This window comes from Pseudomyrmex gracilis, unplaced genomic scaffold (assembly GCF_002006095.1).
Source record: "Pseudomyrmex gracilis isolate BER0280 unplaced genomic scaffold, ASM200609v1 scaffold_1686, whole genome shotgun sequence".
NCBI classification, from domain to species: Eukaryota; Metazoa; Arthropoda; class Insecta; order Hymenoptera; family Formicidae; genus Pseudomyrmex; species Pseudomyrmex gracilis.
Window position 1 is genome coordinate 3,906 of NW_018022270.1, and position 18,551 is coordinate 22,456.

At 29.5% G+C, this 18,551-nt stretch overlaps 2 protein-coding genes across 7 annotated transcripts in view; both read left to right on the forward strand.

Annotated features, from left to right (window-relative positions):
* Positions 1-4,290, forward strand: part of LOC109862373 (aminopeptidase N-like) — a 7,941-nt gene extending 3,651 nt beyond the window's left edge. Inside the window, exons 3-8 of the mRNA XM_020442409.1 lie at positions 789-976; positions 2,221-2,439; positions 2,634-2,703; positions 2,951-3,001; positions 3,217-3,308; positions 4,173-4,290. Of these exons, the coding sequence (XP_020297998.1) occupies positions 789-976; positions 2,221-2,439; positions 2,634-2,703; positions 2,951-3,001; positions 3,217-3,308; positions 4,173-4,290 (738 nt within the window). The remainder of the gene's footprint in view (positions 1-788; positions 977-2,220; positions 2,440-2,633; positions 2,704-2,950; positions 3,002-3,216; positions 3,309-4,172) is intronic.
* Positions 4,291-6,686: 2,396 nt separating this feature from the next.
* On the forward strand, positions 6,687-18,159 carry LOC109862372 (aminopeptidase Ey-like). 6 transcript variants are annotated; one of them, XM_020442407.1, is made up of 15 exons: positions 6,687-6,791; positions 8,693-8,899; positions 10,488-10,993; positions 11,425-11,877; positions 11,976-12,159; positions 12,558-12,699; positions 13,023-13,116; positions 13,279-13,667; positions 13,813-14,141; positions 15,618-15,805; positions 15,941-16,151; positions 16,986-17,179; positions 17,400-17,469; positions 17,700-17,747; positions 18,020-18,159. In XM_020442407.1, exons 3-15 carry the CDS (start codon positions 10,497-10,499, stop codon positions 18,143-18,145), a joined length of 2,925 nt encoding a protein of 974 aa, XP_020297996.1. In that variant the 5' UTR covers positions 6,687-6,791; positions 8,693-8,899; positions 10,488-10,496; the 3' UTR covers positions 18,146-18,159. The 6 variants fall into 6 exon arrangements, with proteins under 6 accessions (XP_020297996.1, XP_020297993.1, XP_020297994.1 ...); XM_020442404.1 differs by lacking the exon at positions 8,693-8,899; XM_020442405.1 differs by lacking the exons at positions 6,687-6,791; positions 8,693-8,899 and adding an exon at positions 9,325-9,438.
* The last annotated feature ends 392 nt before the right edge of the window (positions 18,160-18,551 follow it).

Genomic DNA, 18,551 nt, shown 5'->3' on the forward strand with positions numbered 1-18,551 from the left:
TCATAATATACCATTTTTATCTGTATAATATATATATGAGCGATATCTAGTAATATCTGCGTATGATCCGCACACTCAGTGGTTATTACACACAGTAGTTTTTCCAATAATATCTAAAGAGCGAGTATTGTCCGCTTGTATTCCGCTGCTAAAAGTTATTACAGATACAATAATATTCGCCTCGATCATTACAGAGCCGCCATATTAATCACACGGCCGCATGTAATAATCACACAGCCGGCAGTAGTTCTTTTTCGTAAGGGATTCTGTAAAGAAAGTGATACTTAGATAAAACCTGTTTTCAATTGTTCAACTATCGCAAAAATTAAAGTTAAGGATTTAAACATTTTTTCAAATAAAAGATTTTCTAACATTTGTTTGCAATATTTATCCTTAGTGCAAGTCTACTTTTTGTTTATCGAAATAACTTACAAGGAGAACTCTGTAATTTCTTAAGTTATAACTGTATGTTTATAAATGTATAAAAAATTGGATTGTTTACATGAGACTAGAATAGTTGTTGTTTTGTCATTATAGAAAATATAATATTCGTGTGCTATGTAAAACAACAAATAGTATTTGATATTTGTGGGTAGAAAAATGTTTAAAAAAATAGTATAAGCAATAGATATAAATAGTAAATAAAAGAATGAATAATCTTTACCAATATACATATAATTTAGAAAAAATTAAATTATAATTAAATTTACTTAAAGTTAAATAATTAAATATCGAAGAACCTTAAGCATTTATACTATGTTACAATAAACCATATTTTGCTTTTATAGGTAAAGCTTCTGATAATATTGATTAGATTTCTTGATAATATATCATATACACAGTGTTCGGAAAATAGTATCAATAATCAATTGTATCATGAAGTTTTAAAATGGACATGCATTATTGGTGATTTGAAATGCAAAGAATATATTAATGGAATATTAGAGTGGCATTTTAAAAATCCTGCACAAAACAAGTACGTTATTCTACTTTCTCAATAGCAAGATAACGTTCGTTAATGTTACAAAGACGTCGTCTTGCTATTGGACTTATAGTTTCTGTACTTGCGTCTCTGACATGTGATTTATTACATTTTTACGATTAAAAAGTAAATCTAATAGCATTAATGAATTAGTTTGTATGTACTGTTATATAGGGGAGGACCCAGATGCGCACAGAATCAAACGGACACGGCAATAAGAATCGGACACACGACAGACTTAATCAGACACAAAGATTTAACGCTCGTGAAATTGTCAACAGAAATATGTAAGGCCGATACGAGCCATTCGCAGGATGTTTGTGCGGAAACTAAGCGTGTACATATATATATATATATATACATGTAACGAATTATACTTATAAATTTTTTTACAAGTATTTTTTGAATTGAAAATCTCAATTCTTAAAATCATACGGGATGCTAGATTTGCATCTCACATATGAAATACCCCAAATACCCCCCTAACTAATTTTTAAAATATTGCGAAAAAAACCCCTCGGTCTTACCATACTTGTAAAAATTTATAAGTATAGTTCGTTACATGTATATATATATATATATGTACACGCTTAGTTTCCGCACAAACATCCTGCGAATGGCTCGTATCGGCCTTACATATTTCTGTTGTTAATCAGACACAGTCGCAATCGGACACAGTCCCAATCGAACACAGTCGCAAACGGATACACTAGTATTAAATCAAAACTATTCCATTCATATTGCCTCTTTTGTCTGCGTTCCTACAACACGAACAAAAACCACATAAAAGAAACAATCTTGATTTAATACTAGTGCATCCGATGGAAAATGTCTTCGTATTACATTGTCTTATGTCCGATTGAAACTGTGACCAATTGTGACTGTATCCGATTGCGACTGTGTCCGATTAAGATTGTGTTCAATTGCGAGATTGTGTCCTTTTGCAACTGTGTCTGGTTGAGTCTGTCGTGTCCGTTTCTTACTGTGTCTGATTGACACCTTGCCATGTTCGATTGTTTCTGTGCGCATCTTGGACTCACTCGGTATATATGTTTAAGTGAAATAATATAGGTTTCTATTTGCAGACTTTTGCCAAGTTGGCAGAAATGGATATATTGCCAAGGATTAATGTTAGAAACTGTCACTTATGATAAGTCTGCTTTGTGGCAAAAAATTTTTCACATATATCAAACACAAGAAAAAGAAAAAGAATTCTTAGAATTTTTGCCTTGCTCTAGAAAATACGAGGATATGTATAATTTTCTTTATTTTCTTACTCGTAACTTTCTACCAACACCTGGAAGTAGTTTAACTGCAAACACAAATAACACTCGAAATATTATAACTGCAAAGAAAAGTGATACTATTACTGTACTTTTCACTATTTTGTCTTTGCATTCAAAAAATGATTCAGCGCTAAATGAGATAGGATTTGGATTAGAATCTGGAATAGTAAGGTACAAAAAATAAATTTATATGTAGAAGAAGTTTTATACAAAATATTTTATACAAATATGTATTTTACAGTATCTGCATAGTTTGTATATTACCTTTATTTTCGGAACAAACAGTGTTTTGTTACGTTATTTTTTATAATGTTTATTAGTAACGTTACATACTAATTGTACGTTTGTGTTATTTGTTTTGATAGAGACGTGAACATACTACCAATAATAAATTGTATTATTAACAACATATATTCAAACTACGACTTGTCGATGGTATGTTGTATGATTTTACTTAATTCTTGTAAATAAATATGTAAACAGAAGTTTATTTGTTATATGTACAGATATATATTATATACACGAATGTTGTCACTCTGGTAAAGATACATAAAATTTTGCTGTGACCTGTATCCGTAATTGTTTGAAATATATCAAACAAACTTTTTAATATATAATATTGATTGTGGTTACACAATGTAAATTAATCGCACTAAGTGATAAGAGCACTTTATTGTTTCAGATTACTAACGAAATGTTCTTACAGAAAGTGGTGCATATATACATGATAAAGGTACTTGTAAATTCTTTAAATTATTACTTTACTTATTAGTGTGGAATTGTGCGTTACATTTTCTGTTTTGTTTTTAGATATAGTCTTTGTTTATGTGTACACTGTTAGTTTTTTTATTATTTTCAATTAAAAGTATATTTTGTATATTGTCTTAATCAATGTTATTCACAAGTATACAGGATGTTATTTGAAATACTTTTTGTAATCTGTTTTAGGAACCATATGTTCTCGATGCTATTAAAGAAAAAGTTGAATATCGTCGTAATTTCTTAAGTAAAATACAAACATCAATCAGTTATAGACTCCAGTATGTTTTTAATTACAAACACATGAAAATATAAAGTTTTTTTTGTGTTGTTTTGTACGTAAACAAAAGATTTTAGTTAAAAGAATTTACCAGTTAAATGTATCTTCAATTGTAAGTTTCTTTTGTTTAAATAAGTTATAATTTATGATAACATAACTTGCTGATTATGATTAAAAGCGGAAATACATTTTTTGGATTTTAATATGTAATAAGGAGGTACTCATAAAATGAATACGTTTCGTCATTAAGATGTAATACTTATATACACGCCATTGACTATGTATATGTATATTTATGTACAGCACACACATAAATATGTGAATATACACATTGCTAACTAAACGCACAGTATCTAAGTATAGAAGTCACTGACAGTAAGAGAAAAATTTATTTTATGTAATATCGTTCAATGTTATGCAAATATAAATATAAAGTTACTTAATAAGTAGTATTTACAAACTGTTAAGTGATAATAATTTATTATGTTTGTTTTAAAAAAAGATAGTTATTAAAGAAGATAAAAGAAAAATATTATTTGCATTAGATGTTTTGTATTACTTTTAACATTTCCGTAATTGTTTTGACTATGCAATTAGGTTCAATAAAATTACGTGTGAACACATATATCATGCATTTGCGTCTCACATTGCGTTTGCGTTCTGCCGATTTCCTTCATATAAGTATCAAGTAGAAGCAAACATGTGATTATGTTCCTCTGAATAGGTTCCTTATGTATGCAAAGTTTATCAAAGAAAGGCCAGAAAATGACTCTTTTATTGTACTTTCTGCGACCCACAAAACGGATTGTAGCAGAACGCATAAATAAAAAAGAATCACTCAAAGATTTCCACTCTTATATCTTAGTCTGGAAAGTGCTAAATCGTGGATATACTTATGTGTTATGCAGTATGCAAAAGTATGTAGCTTCAGCTTTTACGATTATGTCACATTTGAAAGATTGAGTATTCAGAAAACAAAGTAACACTATCTAATCCAAGTTATATGATAAGAGCGATTTTTTTTACGCGTAAGCAACCGACAAAAGTACTTAACAACGGAAGACACTTTATGTTTAATGTACAAATAATAAACATTAACAATGTAAAACGAAGATATACTACCTTTTCACAATGTGTTAGCATATTTGATGTAACATTGTCTTTGTTGTTCTTTGCACAAAGCTCTTTTTCTTAGTTCAACCTGGTCACTTCGCTTCTTTTTCATAATTTAATATTTCTGCCAGACTTGTGTGAAATATTTTAGAATGTATGTTGTATGTGTGTGTTGATTTGCGCAATCTTACTGGTATAATATATACAAACCGAATTTCTTAATTTGTATATTTTGATAGATAGTATATTTATTTTATTATATACCTCATACATTGCTACTCAATCTACCAAAGAAGGGCGGAATAATGGCGGTGTTTTACTTTAAGATTCTGATAGTAAAACAGTTCTGAACGAAATACTGCAGCGTGTACTAATTTCTAGAGTATTAAGTTGAGTTTAATTGACAACAACACAGTTTAATCGATGATGTAACCAACAGAATATAAAGGTAATAAGAAGAAACACCAGAATAAAGTACCATGAAAATAAACTTTGTTTAAATAAAACGATTACAACAAAATACATATGTACTTAAGAAATGGTCTCGCGCAATACGTTAAGACTAGGTAAATCAAGTGATAATTGTGTGTATGTGTGTTGTGTGTATGGATAGTTTTGTTATTCAGTTTCAATGGAACAGGTGAGACTTACGAGAAATGGCATCCAACGTTAAAGTTCTTATAAAAAACGATAGAGTCTTAAAAACGACAGGTGTGTTGCAAAATCACAAGAGTTCAATATATTGACGCTAAAGTTTTTATGTACAAAGTTTCCCGAGCGGTATGCCGAATCAGACTTCGTTCAAAATTGCTGTATTGTAGTCGTAGGCAAATTTCATACAGTCATCCGATAGCTCACGCGACTTCTTATCAACGGTCTTGTCAACAGGTGATCGCATGCTGCCGTTTGCAAATATTATTCTGCATATTCAAAGGAGTCACACGATTTTCAATATAACGCGACTTATTGCTTTCAAGTATGAGAATTCGCTCGATGATCGAAATAGTTTCCGATAGCACACGGATATTTTAGCGCTAATCGCGTTTCGATAAATTTTGTATTTTAAACAAGTAATGTAGCATCTCTCGCTCTGATAGCACCTTGTATCGTCTGTCCTTCTAAGTGATCTTCCTATAGCTTTTCGAGAGAGAGAGAAAGAGAGAGAGAAAAAAAGAGAGTCAAATCGTGGAGCTTTTCGATAACCACGATCAAAGTTTTGCGATATTTTAAGTACTTTTTGGACAAACCTTTAGAATCAACACTCTCAGATAGACTTTTCTTTCAGCCGTCACAAAATTCAGTAAAGAAACAATAAAATTTTTTTGTAATATAAATTTTGTTGGAAATAACACAAGTGTTTTCATTTTGCTTCGGAACGTGATAAAACAAATATACGCAATATAAACAAGTTATTTAGCGCTTTTATGTACTTGATCATAAAGTTACGATTGCGTTTGATTGTCTACATTTGAAATGTGTTCTATTGAATCTTACATTTAAAGGGCCTTCTACAATGAGATATTAGTAATAAATCAGAAGTCAGAAGCAAAAAATTGACCAATCACAGTCAAATCACAGAAGAATAATCGATTGTGATTAGTCAATTTCTTGCTTCTGACTTCTAATGTATTACTATTATCTTATTGTAGAAGGCCCTTAAGAGCACATCAACGAGATTTTAGAGAGAAAGAAAACATATATTGAGAAAGAAAACATGTTGAAGAGAGAAAAGCTATCCGAAACTACACGCACGCACTGAACGTGACGTCATCAATCGGCGTCAAATTTCTGTGTTCCAAGCACACATTTCTGTTTTAAATACACAAAACTTCGACCATTATTGTAAGTAATTACACACTTGTATAATTACTTAATACACTTGATTAGGATTCATTCTTTTGTTAATTTAATCGCTTTAGATAATCGATAAAGATTGAATTCTTTTCGGACGAAACATTTTGTAATTCAATCCAATCAAAGAAACCAAGTTTTTACACACGATCACCTGTGAACGTTATCTCACTGGCCTGTGTTTTCTTGTACTTGAAATGAAATAAAAAGTTCTGTATATATTAAATTGTATTCTTATATGAATTTGTACGTTTAAACCGTGAAATATATTTAAAACCGTTATTTCTATCATCATATATGTTCGTCGAAGAAATGAAAATAAGGTCGTTTTTCTCACCTCAGATGTTTACATCGCAACATGTAGATAGTATTTCACAGAACGATCGTTTCTTAGTTTTCGATGATTTCTCGAAGAGTGAAGATCGCGCAAACGATACGTTTTTGATTTTACTAGGAGTTCACAATATTATTCATGCAAGATTTCTGTCTTAATGCATTGAATTCTATTATATAGAAGATGGTAAGTCCTTATTTTTTTATATTATTTTTCGAAAAATTTCAATTGGTTTAAAATATTATTTCTTTCTGTGTGTTTCTAACTGTATGCGAATATATGACAGTAAATAACATAAGTCATAAATTTCTTATCTCAAAAGTGTATTATACTGTGTTTGTGATATAAAAGTAGCAATTACTAAAACTTTACGGTCTATTATTTTTAAAATATGATAAATACTACATACACTATTCATACGATTGCTTACGAAATTTTTTGTGTAATGTTGGAATACACAAATTATAATTTAAAACGCGCTTACAACTGAAGTAAACAGTTTTATCGATTAAATTTTTCTAATTTTGTTTAGTAAAATAATATCAAATTTTGTGAAAAATGTGTAGTATACAATTAAGTTTTTTCTTTGTGTTCTTTATGCTTTATTGTGTTAATCGTTTTTTTTTGTATGTCGGATTGGGAACACGACAATCGTGGCAAATATTGTGATGTGTACGTGTAATAGAGACAAGTGTCATTATAGATTATAATTAAACATATTTATATACCGGTCACACACATCAATAATTGATGTTTTTGTATTTGATACTGTAAAAGTGTAGTATTTTATAATAGTTTTATAATAATTTTGTAAAAGTTGAGTTTTAATATGTTTTTGTTTTTTTTGTTTAACAAGCAAATTAATTTTGTATTAACTTATTACTCAGATATTTATATTCTTCGGAACAATAAGCTTAATGTTTGTCACCGGAGTTGCTTCTTTCTCTGATGAGAATTTGTTTCGGACATCGCAATGTATGCAACCGATAAATTTATACTATTTCTTAAGAAAAACAAAACACTTTTCTTCCCGTCAATTCTACTGCTGTGCTAAATATTCAGAAAAAAGGTAATAGAATCGAGACACATTTGTCACAATATTTGCGATATTTTCTTTTACGCATAAACAATGAATATGTACTCGTACTACTTCACAAATGTTCTCGCGCCATACGTAAGGACAAGATAACTCAAGTAAAACCTGAATAATTTTGTTATTAAGTTTTAATGGAAAATGAGTAAGAAATTCGAAAATTGCCGTACGAAAACAAATCTTTAAAGGATGATAAGTTTCCAAGAACGACAGGTGTGTTGCAGACTCGCGAGACGATAGCGTCAATATATTGACGCTATAATTTTTATATACGGAGTTTCCGGCGCGATATGCCGAATCGGAATTTGTTCAAAATTGCTGTATTGTAAGTCGCAGCCAGATTCCATACGGCAGTCAGGCGATGAATCACGCGACTTTGTATTAACGGCTTTGTTACCAGCTGATCACACTCAGCCGTTCGCAAATATTATTCCGCCTATTCAAAGCAGTCACACGATTTCTAATTTCACGAGACTTATTGCTCGCAAGGAAAAGAAATTTGTTTGACGACCGAGCGAATCTCCGATAGCACGCGGATATTTTGGAGCTAAGCGCATTCCCAGTCTCTGTATTTTAAACAAGTACTTTAGCGCTCCGATAGCACTCCGTACCGTCTGTTCTTTTGTGGTAATCTTCCTATAGCTTCTTAAGAGTCGAATCGTGGGGCAAGTGCTCTTCGATAGCCACGATCGAATTTTCGCGACAAATAAATCGCTCAATAGCTTCTGGACGGACCTTTCGAGTCAACACTCTTCGATAGCAATTCTTTTTCAGCCGTTACAAACTTCATTCAAGGTTACAATAATATTTCTTTGCAATACTGTTTTTGTGTTGAAACTAACAGAAGTCTTTATTTTTCTTCGAGGTGTGTCAAAACAAATATACGCAATATAAACGAGTTATTAAGCGCGCGCGAATAATTTCATGTGCTTGACTACAAAGCCTCGAATACATTTGACTGTCTACATTTGAAATATGTTCTATTGAATCTTAGATTTTAGAGCACATTGGCGAGATTATAGAGAGAGAAAGAGAACATATATGTTGAAGAAAAAAGCTATCCAAAACTACACGCTCGCAGTGAACGTGACGTCATCAATCGGCGTCAAAAATTTCTGTGTTCAAAACAGAAAACATTTCTAAACTTAGTCAATAAACCCATTTCTGTTTTAAACACAAAAAAATTCGACCATTATTGTAGGTAATTACACACTTGTATACTTACATAATTCACTTGATTAGAACTCATTAATTTGTTAAATTAATTTAACACCTTACTTTAGACAATCGATAAAGACCGAATCTCACGGACGAAACATTTTGTAATTTAATCACACTGAATAAACCACATGTTTATACATATAATCAACTGTGAACATGTTCCCACTGTTTCTTCTTGTACTTAAGATGAAATAAAACATTTTGTATACGTAAAATTACATTATTATATAAACTTGTAACGTTTAAACCGTGAAAAACATTTAAAACCATTATTTCTATCATCATATATGTACGTAGAAGAAAACAAAATAAGGTTGTTTTTCCCACCTTAGATGTTTACATCGTAACATGTAGATATTATTTCACAGGAACGATCGTTTCTTAGTTTTCGAGGATTTCTCGAAGAGTTAAGATCGCGCAAATGATACGTTTTTGATCTTGTGTACTAGTAGTTCGCAATAATATTCATACGCGAGATTTATGTTTTAATGCATTGGATTTCACTATATATAGAAGATGGTAAGACTTTATTGTTTTATGTTGCTTTTTGGGAAACTTCAATTGTTAAAACATATTATTTCTTTCTATGTTTCTAACTGTATGCAAATATTGAACAGTAAATATCATAAGTCACAGATTTATTATTTCGAGAGCGTATTATACTGGTTTTGCAATATAAAAGCAGCAAAGCAATTACTAAAATGCTCCGCTCTATCATCTTTAAAATGTAGTAAATAATACATAAAATATTCATACAATTTATAAAAACAATTTTTGTTTACTATTGTAATACACAGATTATAATTTAAAACGCTCTAAAAACTAAACAAATTACACTGAACAACTAAAACAGTAAACATTTTTTTTGATCACATTTTTCTAAGTTTGTTTGTCGCAATAAGATTGAATTTTGTGGAAAACGCGTGAAGTATACAATTAATCTTTATACTTGTGTTCCTTATACTTTGTTTTCTTAATCGTCCTTGTGTATGTCGGAATGGGAACATTACACTCGTGACACATAGTGTGATGAGTATGCGTGATAGAAATAAGATTTTATGCCACAAAAACGATCGGTTCTTAGTTTTCGAAGATTTTTTGAAGAGTGAAGATCGCGCTAATGTTACGTTTTCGATTTTGTGTACTAGTAGTTCGCAATAATATTCATACGAAATTTATGTCTTATGCATTGAATTTCACTATACAAAAGATAGTAAGTTTTTTTTTTTATATTGTTATTTGGAAAATTGCACTTCTTGTTGCACTATTAAAAAATATTATTTCTTTCTGTGTCTCTAATCGTATGCAAATATCGGTCAGTTAAATATAAAAAATCATAGATTTAATAATATCTCACAAGCGCATTATATTGTTTGGGTGATATAGAAGCATGGAAGCAAGTAGTTCTTCTCTTTAAAATGAATACTACATACAATATTCAGACGATTTCTTAAAAATGTTTTGTTAATGTTTGCAAAAGTCTGTTGTTTTATAAGAAATGTTTGCGTGAAAGTTTCGTTTTAATGTGTATCAATATTTCTTGTTTAACAAGCAAAATAATTTTGTAGATACGCATTATGCAGATGCTTATAGTCTTCGGAGCAATATGCTTAATATCTGTCACTGGAGTTGCTTCTTCCACTGACGCAAATTTGCCTCGGACATCGCAGTGTATACAACCGATAAATTATACTATTTCTTTAGAAAGACAAAACACCTCTTTTACCATTCATTCTACCGTTGTGCTAAACGTGTCATGTGAACAAAAAGACATACGATTACAAATCGGACGTTATTGTTCTATACATACTCTGTTTGTTGAAACTGAAATTCTGTATGACTATATATCACATTGGGAAGTTACTGTATCAGAGGTAACTACTAACAAAAATCGATTCAAAAATGTGGATATTAATCCCATAAAACGAAACAAAATTCCTCCAAACGTGTTTATACTTAAACAACTGGAAAAACCCGTAAGATCTGGAAAATATGTGATAACTTCGATGTATAAATGTAATTTAACGGAGGTCGTCACGGTTGACCCGTACATTAGTCAAACTGGAACGAAAGAGTAAGTGCACATACAAAGCTATTATACTACATACTATTAGTTTTATACTTTTGAAATTATTATACTACAATGACAATTATAGGCAAAATTTATTTCTACAAAACATTTTCAAAATATTATTTAACAGATATTTTTCCTTTTAAATATTGCTACATACAGTTTTTTAAGTTACATGACATAATACTACTATTTTATAGAATGACGTTTACAGTTAGTAATTTTATAAAGTCATGTTATAATACATTTAAAAAATAAACATTTTTATGAAACTCGTCTTTATTTCAAAATAGACTTTTATTCTAGTAGGTCTACATTTGTTCTCTTTAAATATGATTAAGAAAGGTTTACTACTAAAACAACACTTTAAGTAACGTAATATATTTATTATATACTGTACTTATGTATCGCAATATTTTTGTTTTATTATGTAGATTTTTAATTTTATCACGTATTCCAAATGAATTGATTTTTCCATATTGGGAACATCCAGCTACCAAGGCTAGATTTACCATTCAACTTATACACAAACGCAGTGAAACAGTTCTTTCGAACATGTTTATTGACTATTCTATTTCGGTAATTAATGCGATCCAAACAACATTTTTCACCACGCCTCTAATATCCACGCATTTTGTTGCATTTGTTGTCATACCGAATGTATTAAAAGTGACACTTACTAGAATGGGAAATAACATTACTATTACACGCAACTTAAAGATGAGAAATGACACATACTATGCAAAAACTGTTCTTCTTGATATCTTCATAAGTCTCAGAAACATGTGGAACGATAGCATACCACGGTCGCATGTTAATTACGTGCTACTGCCTTTCACCTCTACTCGTTACGAAAGTATGATAACCCCTGGATTTGTTTTTTTGAGGTGAGATGCATAACTCACGATACAAATTTGAACTTATAGAAAACTTTCTAACAGTACGAGAAGAATGTACTTTCAGTAACATCTATTTTTATTTTCAGTGAAGTTAACAGTATATACAACAGCAAAGTAGATTCCCTTATTAAAAGACGAGAAGTAACATGTTTCATAGCACGAAATGTGATACAAGAAATGTTCAGTGAGTGGGTAGCTGCATTTAGACAATCGGATTCTTGGTTTATCGAAGGATTTTCAACAGTATTTGGAGTTTATATTTGGAACAAGGTTAATATTGTGCAGTTTTATTATAGATAATTGTGCATAAATATAAATGTGAGAAGTAAAAAAAAGTATTATACATTTTTTTTAATTAAAATGTGTCATATTGTTAGACGTAGTTTGAGACAGTTTCTGTAACAGTAGTATTATTTATAGTTGTTTTACTTATATTGAAGATATACGCAGTTGAATATATTAGAAAAGCATATAAACAGATGATTATGTGAATGTGTAGGAAATACCATACATATATATTTTCTTGATTATTGTGTTATTACTAATTTTGTTTATTTGTTTTATTTGTTTAATGAAAAATAACATTGCGATTTATATGAAAACTTTAATACATTATTATAGTAGATACTTACGCACTATACTTACATAATTATTAAAACTGTTGATAGAGTTCAATGAAGTCAATTGTGGTCCAGACACGACGAAACTTTTTGAATTATGCAGAAGCATTTAGTACGTATGATTTTGGAATTCTAGAAAAATCGTTTACAGCTTTAAATTCAACACTTAGAAAAATGTGGCGACAAAAAGGTAAGAGAAATAAATTTCTTGAATACAACTAATTAATGAACGTCACGTTCACAAAATAATAGACAAAGCACTATGAGATAGTGGTATATATTTCTACAATGTATTAGAAATAGTATGCAAATGGTCAGTTGTATTTCTATCTTATATATTGTAGGCGAACATTTTCAAACATCGATATAAAAGTACATTTACACTTTTTTCTTTGTGTTTAAAAAAGTAACAGTGTGTTATGTAGTTATTACTTACTACTACATATTATTCATTACTATACATACTTGTGTTAATAAACTGTGAAAACTTTACCACTATAAACTTTGTTGTAGCATTCAGCACCTTTTATATGCTCGGTACCTTATTTGAACAAGATTTCTTATATACTTCTATGTTTAAACAGGCCGTAAACTTATATTATAACACGTAAGTATTTACCAATCATTGGAGTACAAAGTAGTGCGACATTTTTTAGTTAAACAATTTTTTCATTACTCGTAAAGTCATTATAACAATCATTAAATATTTTTTTTTGAGATTTACTTCAAGCATTACGTTTATGTTTCGTATTACGATATTTGTTGTCAGTGAGAATACCACAGATAATATACATAATGAACAGCCAATTTTTGATAAGTTGTGGGACGAAAATTATGAAGCATCTATCTTATATAACTCTGTCTACCTTACGACAGAGATAAAAAAAATAATAACTTCATGGACAACACAAGTTGGTTATCCTGTGTTACAAATAAACCGACACAATGATACACAGNTAGTAATGTCTGTCATAGACTGTTTTACCGTTGATAACAAAAAGCAGTGCGAACTTAATTGGTGGATACCTGTGTCTGTTACAAAAATAGTACAGAGAGAAAGTACTGTTACGTATAATGATATTTTAACACCTTACAAAAAATATATCCATTCATCGCTGAGTAATAAAAATGAGTTTGTCATTGTCGCGAACTCCGCTGGTAATGTAATAACATACATGCGAATTATCACGTATCTCTTTATTATACATATAGTGTATTAAAAATATTCACTATTTTTGTAGAGTAATTGTTTCTTTTCCTTTGTTTCTCACTATCAGTATTTCTAAACCTTTATTTTTTGTAGGTTATCGCGTCAACTATGACAGTGATTCTTGGACAAACATTGCTTTTTCCTTACAATCTGGTGATCTAAAGATTACAGATTTAAATGATGTCACTGTAGCACAAATATTAGACGATGCTTTTTATTTTTTGGTGCAAAATACAGAATATAACGACAATTCTACTTCAGATAATAGTGATTTCAAGATATATTTCATATATCTTGAAATTGCAAGTAGTATATTTAATGCAAACAATTCCTACATAATGTGGTATCCTATATTTTTTGCTCTTGAAAACATGTCAAAGATTGTTCCGTTTCCAGAAAGTGTTGCTTCCAGAACTATCAAGGTACATAGTATTACAGTACTTTAAGAAATTAAATAATTGATAGATCATCATTAATCAATTTTTAAAAAGTTTATTAACTTACTTATAAAATATATATACTACGGATCGTTTATATAAATAATTCGCATTAGTGCTACTTTAGTCGATAACATAAAAAATATATATTCTACAGTAATTATACTTAAATAATATGTAGTAGAATCTACCTACATAATAAAAAATAACTACCACGTTGTAATATCTACTAGATTGACCATACAACATTGTACACATAAAAAACTGACTTCACACAAGCGCAGTATTATAGTTCAAAAAATGACATATACAATATTAACCCTTTGCACTCGAGGCCGTTTCCGCGCGGACCTACCAGCAACTCGAGACGTTTCGTAGCGCTTTTCGTGACTTTACTACCGCTAACATAAAATGATTACACACGCAAAGTAACATACAAAACTTTTATATTTTAATACTTAAAGTTACCGCAGCGTACGCAGTGGTGAGCGACAGTCACCTCTCGAGTTGCGGCATAAAATCGCGTGGTGAGTGAGACTCACCTCTCGAGTGCAAAGGGTTAATAAGTGCTCACCAATATTCACACTTCATGTAAAAGTAGCTCACAAAAGTCAAATAATATCAATATAGTACAGAAATATGCAAGTAGTCACAAAATTATTAATTTAATATCGTTTTCACCGTTTGTTCTCGTAAATCACACATCTGATAAAATGCATGAATAAATGGAATTCTTGTTTAATGAACGACAAAATCTCCACTTTTGGTATACGGTACTTTTAGGTAGAAGTATGTCCAATCAAAAGACCATTGCATAAAGCTGCAAAATAAAAAAAAATCAGTAAAGGTTTCAAAGAAGTAATTCTTTACTTAAAACTTGCACATTGTAATTTGTCAAAATATCGCAAAGAAAGTAAATTTAAAGATTTACAAGTTTCTTCGAATAATAAAATATTGCTAACATTGGTTGCAATTTATATTCTTAGTTCTCAGTGTACTTTTTGTCCATAAATAACCTACAAAGAAAGCTCTGTAATTTCTTGAATTACAACTGTATNTTTATACATGTATATAAAAATGTATTGGGTACATGAAAGTAGATTATTTGTCGTTTTGACACAGAATATGATACAGTTCAGAGAATATAATCTACGTGTGTTATGTAGAACAACAAATAGTATTTTATATTTGTGGGTAAACAGATGTTTTTAAAACAAGTATAAGCAATAGATAGAGATAGAAAATGAAAGAAGAATTCTGTAATCTGTACGAACATAAATATAATTTAAAAACAAATAAACACGGATGTTATATAATAATATGTGTGTCAAAAATAGTATAAAATAAAATTTCTTAGATATGAAGCAATAAGAAATACAAAATTATCGTTAAATATTTAAATATTAAGAAACCTTAGGCATTTACACAAGATATGTTACTAAACATATCTTGCTTTTATAGGATAAACTTCGAGCAATATTGAATAGGTTTCTTAATGATGAATCACATACACATTGGTCGGAGAATAGTGTCAGTAATCAATTCTATCATGAAGTTTTAAAATGGACATGCATTTTCGGTGGTTCAATGTGCAAAGAACATGTTAATCGAACGTTAGAGTGGCATTTTTATAATCCTGCGCAAAACAGGTTAATTTATTTTACTTTCTTAATGGCAAGGTGACGTCCGTATATGTTACAAAAACGTCTTCTTGCTACTGACTTTATATTTTATTAATAGTGTTATATATGTTTTAGTGAAATAATATGGTTTTTTACTTGCAGACTGTTGCCAAGTTGGCAGAAATGGATATATTGCCAAGGATTAATGTTAGAAACTGTCCCTTATAATAAATCTGCTTTGTGGCAAAACATTTTCAACATATACCAGACACAAGGAAAAGAAGAAGATTTCTTTGAATTTTTACCTTGCTGTAAAAAATACGAGTATATGTATAATTTGATGTCTTTTCTTGATCGTAATTCGCAAGGTTGGGTAAGTTAAATTTTTTTTTTAGTTAAGTTAAGTTACAGTTAAAGGTTTAAAAAATTTTATTTAGTTAAGATATAAGTTAATCCATAATGGCATTAATTGATTAAAAGTTAAGTTAATAAAAAAAAAATTAACAAGTTAAAAGTTACATTTTTTTTCATGATTTTAGTTATTTAGTCTTACAAATAATTACAAACATTTACAGTGTTTTAATCTTACATATAATGAAAAAAATGCTATATTTCACGTCACGTGTATTATAGTTTTTGGTAATCAAAGTAGGATTTTGGAACATACCCCTGCTGTTGTCAGCTGTTGCGCGCATCCCCTTTTTTGCTGCAGCATGCTATGAACATTCCGTTTTTTTAACATATGCGCACATGATCTATATACTATACGTAATGTTTACTATGGACAAATGCGCGTATATGAAACGGAACGCATCTTATAAACGTCTTACAATCGTAAACACTGACGATTACGTGAATTGCGTTGGATTTTACGACCAGCGTTTATTGGCTCAATTCTCAAACACGTACGAATTTATTTGCATATAAAACGAATCATTCTGAGCTTTGTGATTGGTCGAATTTTTCGGCCTATAAACATGTAAAATTAATTATGATCATACGACGAAATATGTTCCGTTTTGTATGCAAACAAATAAAAATTCTTATGGCTATAGTAGATTCAAGAGAGTTGAAATAAAAAGTTACTAGTTACCGATAAAATATAACTAAATAAAGTTAAAAGATAAGAGTCTAAAAATGTAACTAGATAAAGTTAAACTTATTTAACTTTTTAACTTTTTAACTTAACTTTTATCTTTTTAACTAGACACTACCCAACCTTGGTAATTCGGTACCAAGACCTGGAAATAGTTTACGTGCCAAAACTGGTAACAGTGAAAATATTGTAAATGCAAAGAAAAGTGTTACTGTTTCTTTACTTTTCACTATTTTTGCTTTGCATTCGAAAAATTATTCAGGGCTAGCTAGTATACAATTCGGACTAGAACTTGGAATAGGAAGGTAAACAGGTTGTAAATATGTATAAAAAGTTTCATACAGTATAACAGTTCATACAAATATTCATACAATATATTTCATACGAATAGTTACTTTACATAATGTGCATATTTTTTACATTACTTTTTATGTTTTGGATCAAACATTGTTGTCTCACATTATTTTGTATAACATATTAGTAAGTTTTGATATTACTTATACATCTTTTATTTTGTTTTCATAGAGACGTGAACATACTAGCAATACTAAATTGTATTATTAACAACATATATTCCGACGACGACCTGTCGATGGTATGATGTATGATCTTACTTATTTCTTGTAGATAAATATGTAAAACCAAATTTTTTTATATTATATACATGTATATATACGTATGTATTTATACGGGTAACAATGTGTCTGTTGTGGATTTTATATTCGTAATTCCTGTGATATAAAAAACAAATAACTAATATGTAATAAGTGAATGTTGTTACACAATATAAGTAAATCACACTAAGTGAGCACATGATTTTTTCAGATTAGTAACGAAGTATTCTTAAATAAACTGTCGGATATACATTACATGGTAAATGTATTTATAAATTATATAACGTATTATTTTAATTTAAAACATTAAAATCGAAGACACTATATATAAAATATTTTTATATTTAATATTTTTTTGGAAGTGTGCGTTTCATTTTCTGTTTTTTTTTCAGATATAGCCTATTGTATATATGTAAACTAGTAGTTTTTTTATCATTTTTATTAGAAATATAGTTTTGTGTAGATCTTAATCAAAATTATGCACAAGTACATATAATTTTATACTAAACTACATTTTGTAATCTGTTTTAGGATCCACGTGTTCTCGATGTCATTAAAAAAAAAGTTGAAAATCGTCGTAGTTTCTTAAATGAAATGCAAGCTATAATTCTTTCTAGACCCCAGTATGTTTTTAATTACAAACATATGAGAAAATAAATTTTCTTTTAATGATGTGTCTTTTTTGCATGTAAGCAAATGATTTTTGTTAAAAGAATTTACTATATATATAAGTAGTTGTATTCACTTTTTTAAAAAAGTTTTAATTTATGATATCAAAACCTGCTGATTATAATTAAAATGAAAACGACATATACTTTTCGGAGTTTAATATGTACTAAAATTGTTGATTCTATTCTTTAATTCGTTTCTTCATTACAATGTAATACTTATATACACGCGAGTCGATACGTATATATACGTATCGACATATATGTATATTTATGTATAGCATACATAAATATATAAATATACGTATCACACGCTAAATAAACTTATAGTATTTACCTATATAACTGTATAACATTAATAGAAGAATTTATATTATGTAATATTGTTTAGTATT